This window comes from Ostrea edulis, chromosome 10 (genome assembly GCF_947568905.1).
Source record: "Ostrea edulis chromosome 10, xbOstEdul1.1, whole genome shotgun sequence".
Taxonomy (NCBI): domain Eukaryota; kingdom Metazoa; phylum Mollusca; class Bivalvia; order Ostreida; family Ostreidae; genus Ostrea; species Ostrea edulis.
In genome coordinates this window covers 4,034,932-4,058,111 of record NC_079173.1, presented here as the reverse complement: position 1 = coordinate 4,058,111, position 23,180 = coordinate 4,034,932, and the positions used below count along the sequence as shown (strand labels likewise).

Below are 23,180 nucleotides of genomic sequence, written 5' to 3'. Positions count from 1 at the left end.
CTGTCCACATCTGAAAGGATATCGATTTCATCATTGTTTATGTTTGATATTATTTCTTCCCCAGCAAGATACTATGCTTGCTAGATTTTTATGCAGAAACAATAAACTTTTATACAAATTCTTTCATAAATCCCCATTTATTCCTACAAATTTGCTGTAAAAATCCCCATATTTGCCCTATAAACTGCCAAAAAATTCTATAATCCTATATTATTTGAAATATCTGTTTGAATATATCAATTTTCAGTGTACTACATTTAAAAGGACAACATTTAAAAATCACTAAAATAAGATAATTAGAATTACAAGATGAATTGCCGTTTACAAAATGTGAAATGAAAAATGATAACTTGTCGATGCTTTAATAGTGGCTCTGCTCATGCATTAACCAATTGTCTTTCACTAATTCAGCTCCTTATAGTCTAAAACTTGAGATATCAATGTAATTACATTTTTCGTTCAAAAAGGCAGAAAACATCTCTATCATTTTAGGGTACAATTGATGATAATCTAGATTAAATTACCATGCTTATCATGAACAATTTTCACACATATAAAAGAAGCAATATTTATCCTATCTATAGTTTATAGCACTCAGGCTCACAACAAGTAGACATCTTTTAAAGATATTAATGATCAGCATTCATTTTCTCAAAATTACAGAAATATGTTACGATATGCAAAAATCTCTAAATTGATTCAAAATGCTATACTGTTTTATTTCTATTTAATAAAATCTAGCTATTTGTAACTTTTTTTTTTTTTTTGGTAAAAGACACAAGTATTTTTGAAAGAATTTATTCTAAAATTTCTGAAAAAAATATTTTTGCAAGTATATACTCACAAAAATGCCCAAATTTTTTCTAGAGCAGCAAAAAATAATCAGATTTATGGAAACAAAATACACCGTGTTTTATTTCTATAAATATGCACTATTACCCATTTGTAAAATTATTTAGTGCATGCAGGTTTATATTCACCTAAAGTCCTTTTAAATTTGCAACTTTGAATAATATCATAATGTACTAATAGAGCGAGTAAGGGTGAAATGAGTGAAAACAAAGCAAGAGGTCAACATTTCCTGCTTACAGAATGTACATTTCCTTCTTCTTTAGTCTTTTGTAAGTATTTTCATGACCTTCAACATCATGACCTTCAACATGAACATTGCATTCAGAACAAGCTTTGACTATAGACTAGCTGACAAAGGTAATGGTAAATCAGTGACAAAGATGGGGCTTCATGCAGGGATTGTCCATTCCAATTAATCAAATGTATAATCTGTCTAATGTATGATCTTTCTAATGTATAATCTTTCTAATTAACTTTTCAGAGAGACAAATTACAAAAATACTTGGGTCTTAAATCTGATCTGATGAGTAGTCAGGCTATGTTTGTATATGGAGGCTTAATGCATAAAGTCTTGAATGCCTAGGACTGCATGTCAACAAGGCTTCCTCAAATATTCTGTCTGTGATATGTGCATGACACTGCATGATAATCAATTGCTGGGTGATTACCTTGAAGAAACTTCTTAAGCTTCGGAAGAACTGGCTCCTGCCTTTCCTCTGCAGCTTGTAGTGCCAAGATTTTCTCAGAAAACTCAAAATGGCAGCCATCGTGAGTGACAGACGACACAAGTGTGATCAAGGTTGTGATGTCCAGATTGACTCTCTCTATGCCCACTTCTGAATAACCACTTGCCTTGTCTGATAAACACACAAAACTTGGCAAAGAGAATATTAAAGTATGCAATAAATTCATTTCAGAGAAAACACAATCGGATTTGGACTGTGTGATGAAACTCGTTGAAATATCACAGTTGAGATCACTACACGATTTCAGTGAAGTTTTATCAGCTGCAAATCTTCCTCCAGAACTGGGCGAGAAGCCATCTTGACCTAAGTCTGTTCTATTGCCCCGGTAGTCTTCACTGTCTGAATCTGAAGCCTCACTGTCTTCGTCTGAGGAAACACAGGCCAAACTGATCTGATTTGTCGTTGCATCATCTACAGGTACCCTTTCACCTGACACAGAAATCCCCAGTCTCTCCAGACAAACCGCCATAGGGTGTGTTACCTTTAATCAAATACAAAATGATCTCTGTAAAAGTGGTTATTTACGTGTGGGGGAAATTTACACTATAATTACGCGGCCACGTAATAAGTGTGTAAATTTTCCCCTCCCCCGCTCCCTTGTATAGATACAAATATTTGATAAAATGTATATTTAGTTCATATTCCCCCCCCCCCCCCCCCCCCACACATGATGTTGGATGTAGGATGCATACTTAACCCCCAGTGCAGATAACCATTTTACAGTAATCCATTACATGTATGTGTTACAAAAAAAACACAGTGTAATTGCTGTATATTATAATGAAAGGTGAAGATAACGAACAGTGATCAATCTCATAACTGATCCTATATTCTTAGGTGAAGATCACGAACAGCGATCAATCTCATAACTCCTATAAAAGTGAAGATAACGAACAGTGATCAATCTCATAACTCCTATAAGTAATACAATATAGATAGTTGGGCAAACACGGACCCCTGGACACACCAGAGGTGGGATCAGGTGCCTAGGAGGAGTAAGCATCCCCTGTCGACCGGTCACACCCGCCATGAGCCCTATGTCCTGAATCCTGAATTAATGGACAAGAGGCCCATGGGCCACATCACTTACCTGAGTCACCATGGCTCTCCTGTTGACCAGCTGTGTACCCAGACTTAGCCCCAAATGTCATGACATTAGCTGAACTTTAATTCATACAACGTGGGAATATTGTCTCTATACCAATACGACTGCTAATCACAGCTGTATCTGCATGGACTTCAGAAGGGCACTTTCTTTCGTATATGACCTGATTGTAGTTGACATGATAAAGAATCCCCACTGCTGTAAGCTCCATGAATATAGGTCAAAATTTGTGGGAATTCACCTAAATCTAGTGATGTCCTTACAGTTCAGAGTGAAAAATTCTACAATGGGAAGTTAGAACAACACAGAGAAACACTGGTGTAAACTTACTACGCCACTGTAAAAATTCATACCTGATTGTAAAATGCGAAGTGGACTTTGGGTTTCTGGAAATGGACAGGGTGATGGTCAGCACAATGAATGTAGTCCCTGGCTTGTTTGACCAGATCCCTCTCCCCAAACTGACCTCTGCCTGTGGAAATTGATAGTCATTGGTACATGTATATTTAACAAGCATTCTGAGAGTATTGTGTAAGCAATACATGTATAATTAACAAGCATTCTGAGAGTATTGTGTAAGCAATACATGGTATATTTAACAAGCATTCTGAGAGTATTGTGTAAGCAATACATGGTATATTTAACAAGCATTCTGAGAGTATTGTGTAAGCAATACATGGTATATTTAACAAGCATTCCGAGAGTATTGTGTAAGCAATACATATCGCCCACCAGCACCCCCATTAATTAACGGATGTAATATTCGAGATAATGTACATTTGATGTTGTTTGATCTTCAACTACGACCTAAAACATTGGTACCAAGTCACCATGTTTACCAGCATCGAATTAGTTTGACGTTTTGTTGTTCATCCAGTTAACACATGTTTTTATCAGGGATGAAAAAGTATTATTATAGTCAGAACTCTTATAATTCTTAAATTCAATTCATAAACATGTATCATATATTCTGAATGTCTCTCTGTAAATTTTGGTCTGATAATTGTAAAAACAACCCAGAAAATTTGTTATTCTGTCATTGTGTGACACACGGTTTGACTATAGTTTCGATGCAGTTCAAATCTGGGTCACTGGCTTTGCACATTAACATGTGGGAGAAATCTAAATAATCATGGAAAGACAAAACAACACAACATTCATATCTACATTTTAAATAATCATTAAGGACTTCTGAACCCGGTTTGTAATACTACTTATCATCCACTGTTTGAAGGCTGATTTCAAATACCAGGGCTCAAAATTAACATATGTCTGTCAGTCTGTGACTGGTTAAAAGTCTGGCGGACTGACTTACATTTGTTTTAGTTAGTCCAATGGGACTGGTTAATTTTCTAAAGCATCATTTTGGAAAATATACTTATGAAATTTTATACACACGATTGGCATGCTTCGATCTGTAGATGTCTGACAAATCTGATTCGTAAATATAAATCCCACACTTAAGTGTTAATTAATATGTTTTACGGCATGACTGTGCTTGAGGGTGAAGCAGAAAGTATTGGCATTAGTATCTATATATATATCCAAAACAAGACAAAAATCAACCCGAAGTTAGCATGAGGACAGAGCTTTATCAAAGCATCCTAATTTTGGACATTTGATCCGCCTATATATTGAACGCGGGAAATATAACGCTATTGATGTAAACAGTACATTGCGACGTCATATTCAGCGTCGTTATTTAGCAAATTTACAAACATAGCGTTTGAACCACAACAACAAACATGGCGTTAATCGTAGAGTGATTATTTATGATTAAGAAAATAAGATTTACATGCTTTTACGGGTTTTATGTAACATCTCAGAACGACGTGAACTAGGGTAGACGAGATTCAAAATGGAGGAATACATGTCCACGCGCTAATATTCGAATCGACGCCATTGGTATCAAACTTTTCAAGTTCCATAGGTATGGTTTAATTTTTCATCATTTTCCTACATTTTCCTTTTATATATGTATATACGTGTTACCTATAGGGAGAGCTCTGCTCTCACGGCCCTTTGGGCTGTGAGAGGGCTTTGCCCTCTATAATATTGTCTGAGGCATATTCAATTATTGAGTTAAATTTCATTTTAATTACATTAACGGAATATGTTTTAATTATTTCTGGAAAACTCTGTTGGACTGCTAATTTTTTCTAAGGACTGGTTGAAATCATTCCCCATCAGTCAGGCTGGACTGGTGACATAAAAAAGTTAGCTTCAAGCCCTGAATACCTGCAATTTCAGATGGATTGCAGTAAATTGCATATTGCCAACTGATCATACTTAATTTGCTCACCAATTACAGAAAATACTCACTTGATTAACACATTTGATACATATTTTTATTGACATGTTCCTTTTGCGACTAATGAGCTTGATGTACGTGTAAAATTAATGAAATGAATTTTTAGAGATCAATGGCCGAGTTTTGTTCAGAGCCTTTCATCAGAATACGATTCCGATAAATATAAAAATTAATCTTTTCAACACCTGTTCATCAAACGTTACAAAATTTGAACTTGATCTGTACTTTGCCATTCTGAAACTACACTGCAAGTTTCAAATGAATTCTTGCTCGCATGCAATCTGATTAAAACCAGATCTTTGATCCGCTCCAATATTCTGATGTTGCAAATACAAAGATCTGAAGCCCTTTACAGTATTTTCATTATTATCTCTCTTTGGAGAAGGACATTGCCCTTAATTTGAACAAACTTGAATCCCCTTCACCTAAGGAAGCTAATTTTTCCCAAGTTTGAATGAATTTGGCCCATTGGTTCTGGAGAATGTTTACTAACAAATGAACAAACAACAGATGATCAGAAAAGCTCACTAATTGAGCTTGCAGCTCAGAGTAGCGTTTTCGCTACTGCGAGGGTTTTTCAATTTCAACACTCAACTCCTGGTAGCGGAGTTATATCCAAACGATCGACAAAAGTTTAACTCTGGTAGCAAGTTAGATCTATAGTGACCTGGGCTCGGTCATATAAATTACCAAGTAATAAAATGAAACAACACAAGTGTATAAAAGTTTCATTAAACATTGATTTTCTCATAACTCTGAAATACAACATTAGCTAATTCTAAAATAGTCACTTGCTAGAATATATAACCAGGGCCCCCCAGATTTCTGGTAAATTCCAATAAAATATAAATTATAATTCCAAATATTTCCAATTAAGAATTTCTATAAAGTTTACCTGGACATTTCTCTTTAGGTGAGCTAAAATAAAAGGCCAGAAAAAGGTTTGCCTGAACACACCTATGCACAGATGGATCCCTATAGGGCATCAACCGGGGCCCTAACAAACTAACTAATGACAGCTATAGTTCTGGAATTCGTTTTTTAGCATCTGAAGGCAACGCTGATTACTAGGGATAATGAAATCATTCCAAATGTCCATGTCTCTAAGAATGAAAAGCTTAGCTTCAATTTTGCCCTCATTTGATAGAATCAATGTTTGTCATCAGAATCATCGTCACATGTACAACTCATGGAGGATGGTTATAAATTCAATGCCGGAGAACGAAAAATCAATTGGATCGACAGCCTCCATGTTTATGTCCAAACTTACATGATGTCCAGCTGTTGTAGATTAACGAAGTTAAATCAGTTACAAACTGTGAGGGCAGACAGTCCTTCCTGTTAAGGTAATTCCACCCCTCTAGAATTATAGGTTCAATCTTATATTTGATTGTTGATTCATAGAACAATATATCTTGGTTTACAAATAAAAATGAAAAAATAAGTATGTTGTAGCACACATATACCTGTTATCAACATTATGTCAGAAAATTGCAATTTTCCTTAAAGGGACTGATTCACGATTTTCCTGCAAATTTTATTTTTCACATTAAATGATAAAAATCTACAGTCTAATATGTTTAGAAGGTTTCACAAAAAAATGAAGGTTATTCATCATGACAGAAGGTCATTATAGAGAGTTTATTATTTGTTTTGAAAACAAAGATTGAGGTGTGGTATTGTTTACGAAGTTTTCAAAATAAATTAATATTGGCCAAGTTTATTATATAATATCACATCTCAAGTATACTTTAGGTAAAATGTGTCATTTAAAAGTTAAAATTTGTGATTGTACGAAATGAATATGTTTCAAATTACAAAATTAATGTTTCACCGGTTTGTTTGTTTACATCAAAAGACTCGAGTCTTTGTTTACATAACATAGAATCAAAGACAAAATATTGCTCTTATTCTTGCATTCAGACGGTCCAAATTTTGGTTGTCACTATTAAATAACCTATATTGTTAATTTTTAACATTAAAATTGAAAAACATTTCTTTCGAAAAACATGAACCTGTAATTTAAGTCCCTTTAAAGAGCATTATCAAAATTTCCCAAAAACTGGCTGAATAACGATAATAATTAATATTCATAACAATTTGATGAAATCGTTTCTTGAAAAAATATACAAAATATTTGTGAAAAATAAAGGAAATCTATTGCATAATGGACTTGATAAATATTAAATCATCAACTTTGCAAAATCTTATGACGTCATAGGATGGTGGAAATACCTTAAATCAATTACAAACTGTGAGGGCTGTCATAGTCCTTTGTGTAACGTACCCATTTAAGGTCTATTTCTCTCATGATGAAATAAAAATACAGCTCCAGAAATTTAACTACAGACTGTGAGGGCAGATAGCTGCACTGATGAAAGAGACGATACTTAATAGTGAACAAACATCCATTAACCTTTAACCCTGAATACTTACTAATTGTAGCAAATACAAGTTGAAATTGAGGCGCTGGAGATTCTATATGGTATCATTGTACACTGACATAGTTCACATACCTGCCCAAACCAGGTGCAAGGCCTGAGCTTTCCTGGCAATGACCTTGATCCAGGTGTAACCTTGATTGGCGACAACATCCACAACAAGGTTTTCTGTCCGTCCCTCCAATGAGAATGGGGAGAGGATCTGAGTTACTTGGGGGGCGTTGTAAGCAGCATGGAGACACCCTGTGTAGTGACTAAGGTTGCTGCTCTTTAAATGGTTTCCACTAACATCTGCTGGACTGGTTCTCAACTACAACACACAGTATCAATTCTAATCAGTATCAAAGTACTGATAGTACTAATAGACAGCATCAATTCTAATCAGTATCAAAGTACTGATAGACAGTGTCAATTCTAATCAGTATCAAAGTACTGATAGTACTAATAGACAGCATCAATTCTAATCAGTATCAAAGTACTGATAGTACTGATAGACAGCATCAATTCTAATCAGTATCAAAGTACTGATAGACAGTGTCAATTCTAATCAGTATCAAAGTACTGATAGTACTGATAGACAGCATCAATTCTAATCAGTAAAATGATAATTTATACAAGATACTTCATAAAATCAATTGTTTCTAGTGCAGTATACAATTGTATCATGTAAATACTGGATGGACAATATACTGTATGCATGATTCTTGAAAAATAAAACAAAGCATTTGAAATACTGTGATATCATCAATTTTCATGGGCATCAAATTTTGTGCATCGGTCTGCTCTATTTTTTTTTAAACCAACCAGTTTTATGGAAAGCCACTACATGTATGGGCCTTTATTAGCAGTAATAGTTAATTTGATGAGCACTTGATTCTGACACAACCACAGAAACAAGGAGAGTTTAATTGTTTTCAATGAAAAACAAGATGTATTGTGAGCAATGCTTACTAAGAATACCCCCTGCTTACCCCAATCTCCCAAAGGGTGTTGTTAATAGGTATAAATGCCTTTGTAGAAGAAAATGAAAGATATAGTCCGAACAAAAATCCATGACATAAACCTATAATTTTGACCTTGAGATCAAAGGTCAAGGTCATAAAGAGGTCATGAATGCACATGACACATAGTCTCATGGTGATACACCCATGTCTTATGGTATGACTATGTCAAAACCCTATAATCAATTTTGACCTTGAGGTCAAAGTTCAAGGTCATATAGAGGTCATGAAGGTACATGACACATCACCTCATGGTCATACACTCATGTGTCAAATATGGTGTGCCTATGTCAAAGAACAAAGAAATTATGGCCGGACACGACTCCATTGTATAAAAAAAAACCCTTTAATTTTGACCTTGAGGTCAAGGGTCAAGGTCATATAGAGGTCATGAAGGTACTCAACACATCATCTTATGGTGATCTACCTGTGTGCCAAATATGGTATGCCTAAGTCAAAGAACAAAGAAGTTATGGCCCGGACACGAATCTGCACAGACAGACAGACAGATTTCAATGGTCATTTAAGTATCACACATTGCAAAATATAAATCAGAGCTGTATGTTGATGTTGTAACATTGGTATCTTTTGTTTTGACTCAATCTGCTTGGCCAAGTGCATGACCTTGGTTCAGGAAAATGATTACATGTTCAAACAAGGTTGTGATTTGGCACTCATGCACTCACTCGTCTTGCCGCCCATTGAAAACCTAGTCACTCATATGACAAGAGTTTTAATTTTCCTGGAAATATTCTCAGGTTATGCAAATTTTTACAATTCTACTTTTTAATCAAAAACACTTTACCAACCAAAATTCATGTGTGAAAGAAACCAAGGCGCCATCACAAAGCCTCAGAAATGCTGATAAAAATTAAAGCTGTATGGTCCAAATTACAACATTTTTTTTCCATCTCATAAAAACGTTATAAAATCATTGCATGTTTATAGTTATGAGGCTGTATGGCATGTCATACATTATTTCACCTGTTTCAACCAAAATTATTTAATTCTAAATCGGTGTTTACAAACAACCACATCGCTCTGCCATTTCAAGTGACAGTCACATGACCAGTTCAAACTTTCAGATCATCGGTGGTCTTATCTGTGTAAAGCTGTGTATTTTGTAACAATAGTACCGTGCCATAAGTTTAATAGAAATAAAAATATCAAATACCTCTTATAGTAATTCATTGTTTTACACTCTTTCAGCCTTAAAACTACACAGTTGCGTCTGAGATGTTGGAATTCCCCTGATGCGTGTGGGGCTATTTATAGACATCTAACACTGTATAATTTATGCATTATCTGGAACACCTTGGGCCTTTCACTGAATACAGCGTGCTTTGGGTGAAAAGGCCAAGGTTTTCCGGATGATTTATATATGTACCACACTATATTTACTTTCTAAATAATATTCTCACTGTTTTCTTTTATATTCAGATGTTTTCAAGCATGTAATTAAGGGAAAGTTGATAACTTTGTAAAGTATAATTAATCTGCTTTAAAGTAATTATGTACAAAAATAATACATGAACATCGGGTCATACAGCTTTAAGTTAAATTATTAAAAACAAATGCCTCCCCAGCTCCCCAAATTGAAAGTGCTCAAAATTACACTCCCACCCTTTAATGTACTGCATGGTATGGAGGAGTAAGCATGAACAGGAACATAGACATTATAAACTGCACTTTGTGGATTATAAGGAAAAAGATGGAGTACAGATTCAGCATTGATATGTGACCATGAATATGATTGTATATGATACAAAGATATTGACTGTGGTCCAGGTCAAGGCTATTCGATGAGTCATACATGGGTAGAAGTGTTCACAAGCTATTTTATACCCTCCATCACTCTAAGATCCACTATAACTTAGAGGATAACAATTAAATCATCCTGTCACAACAATATGCACATCTGCAAATGTAGTGAACTAATTTGTACAAAATTTCAAGTCTATCAGATAATTATATATATTCGAGAAGTGTTCACAAGCTATTTTACATCCTCCACCCCTCTTTGATCCACTATAACTTTCAGGAAAATAATTGGATCCTCTTGTCCTGACCATTATGCACATGAAGCATTGTACAAAGTTCATTACGTCTATCGGATAAGCCGTACAGGAAAGCGTTCATATTAAGATTTTGTGACTGACAGAGTTCATTACGTCTATCGGATAAGCCGTACAGGAAAGCGTTCATATTAAGATTTTGTGACTGACAGAGACAGACGGACTAATGAAGACACATGGACAGGCAGACGGACGGAGACAGAAAGTACAAAAACAATGTGGCTATTCCAGGAAGAGGAGTCGCCCCGGAGACATAAATACACCATGAGAATAAACAATTAGGGAGAGTGTGACTGAGATTGAGATTGAGAATGAAAGTGCCGCGGGAATGAAAATGAGAGTGAGGAGAAAGAGAGAATATAACAATACTAGGAAACTATATAATGTAAATAATAACCAACCAAAATTTCACAATTTATCAGTATCTAAGAAGTATAATATGGGCTGCATGGTCCGACTAAACTCAGATAAGTCAGGAGGCCACATGACCCCAAAAGTCAAACCCACAACCTTCCGTAAGTCACACCCACAACCTTCCATAAGTCAAACCCACAACCTTCCGTAAGTCATACCCACAACCTTCCATAAGTCATACCCACAACCTTCCATAAGTCAAACCCACAACCTTCCGTAAGTCATACCCACAACCTTCCATAAGTCAAACCCACAACCTTCCGTAAGTCATACCCACAACCTTCCATAAGTCAAACCCACAACCTTCCATAAGTCATACCCACAACCTTCCGTAAGTCATAAGATTCTGATGACTTTCAAGATGCAAACATTTCAAACTTCTTCAATTTCCTAATACTGACCTTCAATGCCATTGGTATAAACACACATGTTAATTGCACGAGCTGTCAGTAATTGAGTTTGCAGACAGGAAATAATAGAAGACTGGCACAGTGATTCCTATAATTACAAAGAGTCCATGTTACTCTGCATGTATCCACCATGTGCTGAATTCAGGGAAATATTCACCCCCAATTCATATTCGCCCTCGTTGTCAGTGGAAGAATTTAAGGTTGATCAATCCTCTGACATGTGATGTCATAGGTTTTTGCAAAAATCTTGATACATGATAGAGGAATTTTATTCACTGGATATAATAAAAAATCTGGTAAACTATCAATACTGAAAAAGTTTATATTTTCCATAGATAAACAATTAATTATGATTTTAAAAATGTTGTCAAGGGCAATAACTCCTATGCTGGAATTTCCTCTACTGGATTCTATTATACATTGGTTTCCCTACTATCCACAATTAATCTATACCATTTTCTCTCTTTTAAATTAACTGTGTCTGGGTGATCATTTATAACATGGTGAAAACTGTCTACAAGAGTATAGAATAGGCAAAAATAATTTACTTAAAGTATGTTTGCCAGATATAATTCATTTAAGCCTGTTATAAGTCCATCCCATATGGCCTGATCCTTAAGTTTGAGTCATACAATAAACTTTTCTCAATGGAAGCATGAGGGTCACTGTAAAATTATCAAATTTGTTCCCGTCATAGATGTTACAGAAAATACAGTAGAATTTCAGTATCTCAAACACTACAGATATCTCAAATACCATGGGTATGTGGAAGTGATCAGAAATCCAAACTACTTATTCTTTAATAAGTATTTTACCCTCAAATTCTTGGATATCTCAAAGTTTTTTCTTGGTCTCTGTGATCGACTTTGAGATAACAAGGTTTGCATGCATTAAATGAATTAAAAAGTGTTACCGTTCTTATGAGAACACGACAACACACTGACACAAGAAGGTATAGTCTCAATAGCAGGTCACTCGAGCGACTCATGTGACCTAAGAATGCTAAAAGTTTTCTTTAATCATTAAATTATACATCACACACTTACAAGTACATTATACTGACAATTAATTGTTCAATCAAATAAACCTGAGGCCCAAATTTAGACAGATCAATTAGGCCTAATATTACGATTAATAAAAAAAAAATCTGAAATGCAGTATACAATTTGAAATTTTTGGATAATTCGCTCTCCTCCACACTGCAAATTTCACAAATAACTTGTAGATTTCATGCAGTCTAAAATATGTTCTCTGCAATATATCATTTATCATTTCATCAGTTTTCATGTCGGACAGGAAATTGACTCTCATTCAAAATGCAGATCCAACATTCTACGATTTTGCCAATAATGCAATTAGTCGTGTGTGTATAAATATTGTATATCACTTCAAGTCAAACATTAAATCCAACATTAAATGAAAACATTCAGTATCAAAAGCTGTGAATCAAATGTAATTGATTCTTTTGAGTTGAAGCTAACAGTGCCATTTATTAAACTGCCGAGTTTCTTATGTCGATCAGAACAGAGAATTTCAGATCTTGTAAGAGATAATTTGCTGATTGATACATCTTTATCAGGAAAGATCTTTTGGTAAACATGTCTTGCATTTCTGCATAATGAAACAAGATGTTCGCTCTTGTGATTAGCAATAACTGAAAACTTTAATGTGTATACATATACAAATGAGTCACATCGGCAAAACCATCCAAAACTTTCAAATTTTGCTTTCAAGGATTTATAATACATAGTTTTACATAATCTATAGTAAAACTATACCTCGAAATCTGAAAATTTTATTTTGTTGTAACAAATGTGCTATTATTGATAGTTTTGTACGTATAACTTTAACCATTGATAACTTAAACTAATATAAAATAAGTGTAAGATTTTATAAAAATTAAAATTTTGGTTGTATTGAATATATATATAGCCATAATATATAGAAATCAATTTTTGTACAGGAAGACAATGTAATTTTGCTTCATTCAGATCGAGCCTCTGGATAGGTTTTCTAACACAAATATTATAAATAACAAAAGTTTATCAGCTTAACCTTATTTTTCTCTGTCATTGAAATATAGTAAATCACAATTTTGCAACAAAAATGTTCGACATCAAATTGAGAGCTAATAGTAAATTGGTTTTAAGAAAAATTCCCAACAAACACAGTCTCCATAATCCTGTAACTTCATCCTACATCAAATAGCTGCCATTAAAGCCACCACCAACCAACATAAAAACAACACTCACAATATTGATCAGCTTACGCAAATTCTAAACCCAAACGTTACCCAGCAAATTAGACTGCATTACAAATTACATTCATGTTTGCACCTTCTAGATAAATATTTGGATAATCATTCTCAATCGCACCTCATTAGCAATGTATAGAACCTCATTATCTTCTACATTGTACATCACCATTACAACACAGATTTGTCACAAGGGTGTCAAATTAGAATCAAAGAGTTGTTGAATATACAATTTTCGAGATACATGTATCAGCTAGCTCTTCTATGATGAAGGTTAATTACGCCTAGTACTTCCTTTATATGCTTGTGCCCACACATGCTAAGGAAATCTTACATATATTGTAAACTGCATGGTTAAAATGGATCTCGATCTACACCAAAATTTTATTTTATGGCTCATTTTTAAATCTGTATTCTTTTTTTTTTAATGGTATAATGAATTTTTTGGTGTTTTTTTCTGAAACTTCTGTACAAATAACTCAGAGATTTAAAAGTTCAAACTTCATTGATGCACAATATGAGTTTTGAATGAAAACATGCATATACCTACAAGACTCAGATAGACATTCTTATTTTTAGAATAAAAAATATTCATGAAAATTATGATTTTTAAAAAAAAATCTAATAATTTTATGAACTTGAAAAGTTTAATCAAATCCATGACAGTTTCATTATTGGTAAATTATATATAATCATTGTATTCATAGTATGGTCATATTTTGATTTCAATTATTCTAATTTCTTCGTATGAAATCATATCAAAAGCATTTTGATTACTATAACTTCCAACCATAATTATTATGCAATCATGCAGTCACATCATATTACATTGCAGATTAATAACTTTTCAGTCTAATTAAAGTCACGCTGGTGGAAAAGTACAATATACATTATAATAATGATAACATATGACATTGCAGATCAATAACTTTTCAGTCTAATTAAAGTCACGCTGGTGGAAAAGTACAATATACATTATAATAATGATAACATTATTTACAAAAATTATAAATGTTATTATTTATTATATATATATATTGTTAATAATTTTTAAATCTATAACTAAACTCTTCAATTAAGAAGTATTCAGATTCTATAAATGTCAATTAGAAAAAAGATATAACAATTAAATGATAAACAAATTTTAATTATTAATCCCATGCATACTTCATTTTTTTAAAAAAAACGGTCATTGTGAGTACATCTTTTGTAATGGATCCTGATGACCTGAGCTGAGTGGTACCTATAATAACTGGCACCACGACACCTGTCGTCTGCAGGTAATCTGCTTATTCATGGATCCTCAATAATACCACAATATACTTATACATGTAACTATATATACGCATGTCATCAGGTATGTAATGCGAGTCACTAAGTTTCATCATCTGTTGTACATCTATTATTAAATATTGTTGGCACGTAGCTAGGGATTGTAAGATGCTTTACATATTTGTTATGTCATATGAAGGTTAAGTTTCCCAAGTAACAAGTAAGCCTGAATCATTTGTAAGGTTGCAAATTCAGATCCCAGTGTGGTCAAAAATTTTGGACATTGGCATTTGAATACCAGCTGGTTTGGCTATGTTAAAACCTACGATGTACTCACAAAGGTCACACTGAAAGGGACCGAGTTGAACACTCCCATGTACTCACAAAGGTCACACTGAAAGGGATCGAGTCAAACACTCCCATGTACTCACAAAGGTCACACTGAAAGGGACTTAGTAGAACACTTAAATTCAGTTAGTAGCACCACAGAAATTGAGAATTGACAAGCACCGTGGCTTCATTGCCAAGGAAAAGGTTAAACTAATTACACAACCAGAAATATAATGTAATTAATGTGAAGTCTACATTTGTGGCAACAGAAGTGTTACTTAAATTAGGAAATATCACAGTCTCCATGAGAATTACAACTAAATGTATTTCTGCAACTCCTGTGTGTTTGATGGTTCCTTCAATACACTGTTTGTGAATTTCAGTGAATTAATCAACTACGCATAATCTGAACTTCACAGCATAATATCAACATCATCTGGCAAACTGGGGTAATTAAGGGACAGACATTTACACACTGGGGTAATTAAGGGACAGACATGTGCACACTGGGGTAATTAAGGGACAGATATATGTACACACTTAATGGCCCAGAGTTGGCTTTCATGTCTACGTACATCTTCATTGTCTGCAGTCTCATAAGGCTATATGCATGGTAAACTAGAAAAATATTTTAGAAACTAACTAATCCTTTCTCCCCCTTGTGTGGCAATAATGAAAAGATTAACTTTAAATTTTTTATAAGTATAATAGTGAAAAATTCAGAATACCAGTGTATCAAGTTTGATGTCAGTCAAGCAAAGAGTTCTTAAAATATTGAGCAGACAATGTTTCATGTCCCAGAGTAGTGTGCCCCTGACCTTTGACCTTGTAACCTCAAAATCAATAGGAATCCATATAGTGTACCAAGTTTGATGTCTCATAATCAAACTAAAGTTTCTCAAGATATTGAGCAGACAATATTTTCTTATATGTCCAAAGTAGTATGACCTTTGTAAAGTCAATAGGGGTCATCCTCTCTTTAAGAGGAACTGCAGCTAGAGTATACCAATTTTGGTGAGTGTCAAACAAGATTGCAAACAATTACTTAATGAGTATAACAACCTTAACTGACAGATATACAAACCAATATGTCCTCTCTTTTTCAAAGAGGGGCATAATTATAAAATTGTAACAGTGAATTAACTAATGGTGCATCACACCACAGGTCAAAGATTATATGTCCCAATCCAATGACTCAGACTGCACCACATTGTCACTCAATAAAGCACTGTTTTACATCATACACCTGTCTGTAAACTTCATTTACATGAATCCCATGGGCATCCGGGTTAGAATAGATCCTCAGTACCCCCTTGCTTGTCGTAAGAGGCAACTAAATGGGGCGGTCCTTCGGATAAGACTGTAAAAACTGAGGTCCTGTGTCACAGCACGTGTGGCACGATAAATATCCCTCCCTGCTCAATGGCCATAAGCGCCGAGCATTAAGCCTAAATTTTGCAGCCCTTCACCGGCAGTGGTGATGTCTCCATATGAGTGAAATATTCTCGCTAGGGACGTTAAACATTAATCAACCTATCAATCATTTACACGATGCATATCTATGTTTGAATTAAGTCAGCTAGAACAAATTTTCAAATGTTATTTTGCATCATTAATCCAGATATTCGCGTTTTGGATTGGGACATTCAGCTTTGAATACAAAACATTAAAGTGCATTGAAAATTAATTGTTTCCTTAATCTGGACAAGTAATCTTTTTGAAAGTTCAATCTCAAATGAAAGGTGTAAATTGTAAAGAAAATATAAGCCACGTGCTTTCTACTAATCAAGATGAGGATGCTGTGCAGACATCTATATAACATACATGTATATTAATGTGTCCCCAGTCTTATTAATTAAAATGCTCTTCTCTAATTAGGTGTTGAATTAGCTGACATGTCATTTAAACAGCATGTGTGTGTTTATGTTGGGGGTGGGTGTTAAGAGCTAGGTGAAGATGGAGAAAAAGTTGACTTCATAACTTCATAGTTGTCTGAAAATTCTTGACAAACATATAATTAAAAAAAATTATTATTTCCAAACCTCAAGCGGGCTGGGTGTTGTGTTTATCAGTGCACTCCGTACACAGCATTGAGTTCTGGCCTGAAAAAAACTTAAGTCGAAACTTGGACTTAAGTGCGAGATTTTACTCAAATTTTGACTGCTCAAGCCAGTTTAAGACCTCTTTCCAAAAAAAAAATCAAGCCCATTTATCAGTTCAACCATTTCCTCTGACTGTTCACTACTCAGTAAGCAGCCAATGCATCTGAGTGAGTCTTAACATATAAAAATAAAGAACTTTATATGTAATAAAAACGGGAATTTAGTATTGTCAAAAAAGGTGGGAATGGGCAAATATAATCACCTCCTTTTCTTAAGGATTAATGCAATGAAAGGTGAAGATAACGAACAGTGATCAATCTCATAACTCCTATAAAGGTGAAGATAACGAACAGTGATCAATCCCATAACTCCTATAAAGGTGAAGATAACAAACAGCGATCAATCTCATAACTCCTATAAAGGTGAAGATAACGGACAGTGATCAATCTCATAACTCCTATAAGCAATATACAAAAGAGAGAGTTGTGCCTGCATGGGCAAACACAGACCCCTGGATATACCAGAGGTGGGGTCAGATGCCTAGGAGGAGTATTAGCATTCCCTGTCGACCGGTCACTTCCGCCGTAAGCCAGGCTGCTGTGATTTTTTTTATGGATGTCACTGCATGCATTATAGCGGGTGCATGGTTTTTAAAGTGACTTGAGAAAATCTAACAAACTAAAGAGACAATATCCACATAATTAAGGAAGTCAGCCATTATGATGATGTAGAGTACCTCCTTAAGGAAGATTTATAGTGCTGTGAATTTTTTTGCACTCACAGTCTGCCAATATACTTTGGTTGTAGAAGCAACATAAAAGTGATTTAATCTAATAATTCATGTTTATAATGGTACTCAAAAATCTGCTAACAATATTCTGAAAAATATCAAAATCAGGGCAGATAATTAATATTTTGTATAAGAAATAAATGTCTTTAATTTGTAGACATAAAGAGTTGCCAACTGGTGTAAATAATTGTCGTAACTAATTCTTTGCCTGAGGAGTTCCAATTAAAGCTTATTAGAGTTCTGATATTCTACATATTTAATTCTGTCGATCTGTTCTCACCCATTATTTAATAATGTTCTTATTTATCACGATTCTAAATCTAGGGGCATTAATTAACGCTTGTTGTTGTATCTCTGGTAGATTTATAGTCATTTGTAATATATGACAGGGATATCATTCTAAAAATGTCATCAATCCTCCAGCCCTACATAGATTACTATAATGCACTAGCTCCTCGCATCTCAGTAAATCACCCTGGGTAACAGCTAAGTATCGCATGGCCATCCTACAATATTAAAAGTGTGCAATAAACAACAGCAATATGTGCTAATTATAATTTGCTTCGGAATACAGTTATTAGAATTTAGAGATGATTTTCCCTCAAGGAGCTTTCTGAAAATCATCTTTATCCTATTTATAAATTCCTTGGAGTGAATTCCTATAGGTATGGATAATTTTTTGCCTCGGTGAAGTCTATAAGTGTCTGCACGTGAGTGAGGACAGCTCAGTATATCTATCTGTAATGTAAGTGAGTTAATTCTTCTGCCCCCGGAATACTTACTAAGCTGGAATAGTTACTTAGCTGGAATAGTTACTAAGCTGGAATAGTTACTTAGCTGGAATAGTTACTAAGCTGGAATAGTTACTTAGATCCAGTGGCAGATAGTTTTTGGCCTGTAAGTCTGTCCGTCTGTCTGTCTGTAGTAAAACTCCTTAACCTTGGTGATATCTTTTACACCATTATTTAAGAAGTAGACCTTTGATATTGGTATTCCTTATGGTAAGACCTTTCCATTGACACCAAAATCTTTGACTTGGTGACCTTTGACCAAATTTAGATAATTCAGATATAAATTATATCTTTCAATTCATAAGAGGTATATACTGTTTTTATATTAAGCATGTACATTTCCTGTGAGAAGACCTTTCCATTGGTACAAAATTTCTTGACTTTGTGACCTTGACATTGACCTAATTTTTTGAAATTTTCAAAAAACAACACTTTAACAATTTGGTTATGTTTTTTTGCAACATAAGAAGTACAGCTTTCATATTTGTCATGTGCATTCCTTGTGGCAAGACCTTTCCATTGACACCAAAATCTTTGACCAAGTGACCATCACAGTTCTTGCGATTGATGCTTTAATCATATTGGTCAAATTTGGCAAATTCAGTATCTGCGCTCCCTCACATACATTTGTAATTTAACAAATTCATCTTTTTTCTTTCTAGACTAATCACTTTTGACTTTAGAATTTTAGTGGTTTGCAGTTGATTATAATGTGTATTCGATGTCATAATCTTAATTATGTTACTGCATGCCCAAGCAATGTGTATATAAGTATACCTGTTTGTTGTTCCGGTAGCACGACTTTACGCGCCTTTAATTTGAAGAGTTCCACTAATGGAAATGATAAGTATACATAAAAACTTAATGGAGCTTAGACATTATAATTAAATTCACAAATTTCAAGTGTGCATTCAAACAACGTACTATCCGCCGATTTTTATCTAAATATAATTATTCGCCTCCGTGACAGACGGAAACTTAACAGCGTCTTCTGTCAACAACTTGAACATGGAAAATGTAATTGTGTGTATACCGGTAAGTGTATACTGTAATTATAAAAGCCTAAAGGGAACTATAGTATGTATTAAGTATAGCATATACATGTATTTATATAACCAAATAAGTCTTCTTGTGCCTTCATAAGTTTTGTAGCTTTTAAGGAGGCGTGTTACACCTCTGATATATCGAAATAAATCGTAAGCGATATTTAATTTTAGCGATCTCATCACTTTCGCTAGTTATATGCCAAAAATTAAAATCCTCACTAAAAATTCTGTTTATATGGTAATTAAATCCTAGCTACTACGTGATGAGATCGCTAAAATTAAATATTGTTTACATATAATCGTTAATGATTTGGATGGTCCTTTTATATAACTGTAATTCATATAGTGAATGCAATTAATCCTTTTATTAAATCTTGGACTTAAGGAGGAATGCTACACCAGAAAAATTTTATATGGATGAAAAGTGAAGGATATGTACAACAATATTTTGAAATTGAAAACTTTCAAATCTATTTTATTTATAGTCAAAAAATTCAGTTTAAGTTGAAAGCACTCTGAAAAAAATTTAAAGCCCCTGCTGGTCTCGAACCCGCAATTTACAGTTCAGCAGTCGACGTGCTAACCTACTGAGCTATTCAGCTAGGCGATGATCTGAAAAATGCATAAACAGAAAAATATTGTTGATATTTATATTTTCATCTAATATGTTTTAAAAGGAAGTCAGCCAATAATTATTATGACAAAGTAGAATACCTCCTTAATAATATTGATTGGTTTGAAAAGAAAAAAACCCTGTGAAGTTAACTATGACTTAAATCACAATACACTGTCTATGTCAACTGCATTATATTTCCCATATTAAATGAATATTGGCGGATCAAATGTCTAAAGTTGTGTTGCAGCTGATATATAACCAAATTGGTGTATATACACATATGTATTTTATGTGTATTATATGCATGTTATGGGAAGTTTATCTTTTGTCAATCGGCATGTCGAAGCTCAAACTATAGATCTGCAACTCATCAATATAAAAAAAATACAAACAAATCAGTTTATTAGCTCAGTAAAACAGAATCTGGAAAACTAATCATGACAGAATGTCAGAATAAAGGCTTATAATTGCATGGGGCAAATCATATTGTCACTTCCGAAGTCATGCATTGCATTAATAACCACTACTTAGAAAAATTACCATTTCCATTACTCATTTTCTTAAAGTCATGCATTACATTACCATTATTTTGCTGTGCATTATCAATACTTTTGAGATAAAAAAAAATACACATTTTATACACCCAATTTTATCTATGCCTGGAACAAAAATCATCATGACTGTACTAGTACATGTACATTAATTTTTAAATTTAAGAAAATTAGGATTTCACTCTGTATATATAATACTAATTATGTCATAATGCTAGCATTACCACTCTCATTTAGGAAATAATCCATTAAATTATACTTATAATAATGCATTAATTACCATTACATTTAGCATTGCCCCAAGCCTGGGCAGAATGATGGAAGTGCGACCTAAATATGGGACAGACAGATAGACAGATGACGAAGAAACTTTTAGCCCTTTTCGGTTTCACTGGTAAGGGACTTAATTAACACAGGAGCCTGAAGTTTTATCAATTAAATCAAAATAAAAATCTGGGGGGAAATTATGCAATATCCGGAAAAAATTATCCACTGTCCTCTATTAAAAATACATATATAAATAAAATGTGTTTTAAAGAAGACAGCGGAAAATATTTCCGGATTGGATAATTTTTTTCCAGATTTTCATTTTCATTGATAAAACTTCAGACTCCTGTGGACTTAATAACATGCAGTATATTAATTATACTCATCAAATCAAGCTAAAGTTATGATGTGACAAGGCTTAAGTTGATCAATTTGCTGTTTAAATCTCAATAATCTTCTATCAAAGACTCAATCCCTGCAACATGATACGTGTAATGGCTCTTGACAACCCATCTCTGCTATTTGTCATCACAATTTGTTTAATAGCGAAACCTACCATTAAATCACCATGTTGGATTCCCTCTCAGAATGCTGCAGCACCACAATTAATGGCACACAGAAAAGACCTGTGAGGTCTGTGACGTGTTAGCCCTGTAGCATAGTGTGTGTTTGATCATTCTTTTCAAGTATTCCAATTTAGCCATCAAACCTTACACAAAGGAGAAATCAGAGACTACATGGCAAATTGGTTTTGTTCTGTAACAAATGGCAGATGCCCTCACTTTCAGCTTGGCAATAACAAGGTAACAATATTTTTCCCCCTTAACAATAACACTGCACTGGTGATACAGGGACACCATTAAATAAACGGTTAATAAGAAACAAAGAAACTTTCCTTTGAGCTGCGTATTTTCCGACTTTGAATTACCTTATATCAAATACTGAAATCGAATATCTTAAGTACAGAATGGTTGTCATATGATTATGAACTAAAATTAATGACCTTTAAAATATTGTCTCAGTGGATGTTTAAGCAGCTTTATAAGATAATAGATCCAGAAAGTCATGATAAAGGTCATTTAGGTCAGAAAAAATCAGCTTGCTATGCTCATATTCATATCATCCTAGTTTTCTGTGCATGAAGTTTTGAGAAAGCACACCTCAATATGTTTGTCAAAATACTAAAAAAAATATGAGGTCAAAGATCATATTGGAGATCAAGAAAAAATGGAATTCAAATTCTCATCCAGATCAAAAACATAGGTGATTGATGCAGTGTAAATTATTAAAATCCGAAACAATTTCGATTGTCTTTAATTTTGTGGGTCTGTGGCTCCAGTGATATAACTGATTTATATACCAACGTACTGCACGTTCTGCCAAGTCAAGTAGTAAAACTCAAAAAAATGTACTCACACGCAAAAGATCAGATAAAAAGAATGGGAAGAAATATTGGTGTTCCATTAAGAACATTGCCAAGATACAAATGACAGTTGACTGTGAAATCAATACATACTAATTAGTTTTTCTCGTTTCAGAATTTCAAGATATATGATGTAGATGTAGCTTTAGTGGAGAGATTTCACACACACTCACCATGCACGTGCGCACACATTCACACACTCACACTGCATGTGCACACACACACGCGCACACACTCACCCTGCACGTGCACACACACACACACACATTCACACTCACCATGCATGTGCGCACGCATTCACACAAACTAGCTTGGAGATCATGCATCAGTTTCTCTATTTCTACATGTATTACTTCTTTAAAATCCGTTTAACAAAGAAGGTA

General features: G+C 34.1%; 1 protein-coding gene across 12 annotated transcripts in view; it reads right to left on the bottom strand.

Moving 5' to 3' along the window:
• Nucleotides 1–23,180, bottom strand: part of LOC125666583 (UPF0415 protein C7orf25 homolog) — an 88,373-nt gene that overhangs the window by 21,060 nt on the left and 44,133 nt on the right. For 6 of the 12 annotated variants that reach the window (XM_048899764.2, XM_056151710.1, XM_048899763.2 and 3 more), the window contains 3 exons: nt 7,531–7,765; nt 3,057–3,175; nt 1,521–2,079 (listed from right to left, as the gene is read on the bottom strand). In XM_048899764.2, the coding sequence (XP_048755721.2) occupies nt 1,521–2,079; nt 3,057–3,175; nt 7,531–7,765 (913 nt within the window). Of the gene's footprint in view, nt 1–1,520; nt 2,080–3,056; nt 3,176–7,530; nt 7,766–11,346; nt 11,502–12,268; nt 12,358–13,522; nt 13,608–13,730; nt 13,847–15,218; nt 15,333–23,180 lie in introns of those variants that run through there. The other 6 variants (XM_056151713.1, XM_056151712.1, XM_048899765.2 and 3 more) reach the window with 6 other exon arrangements.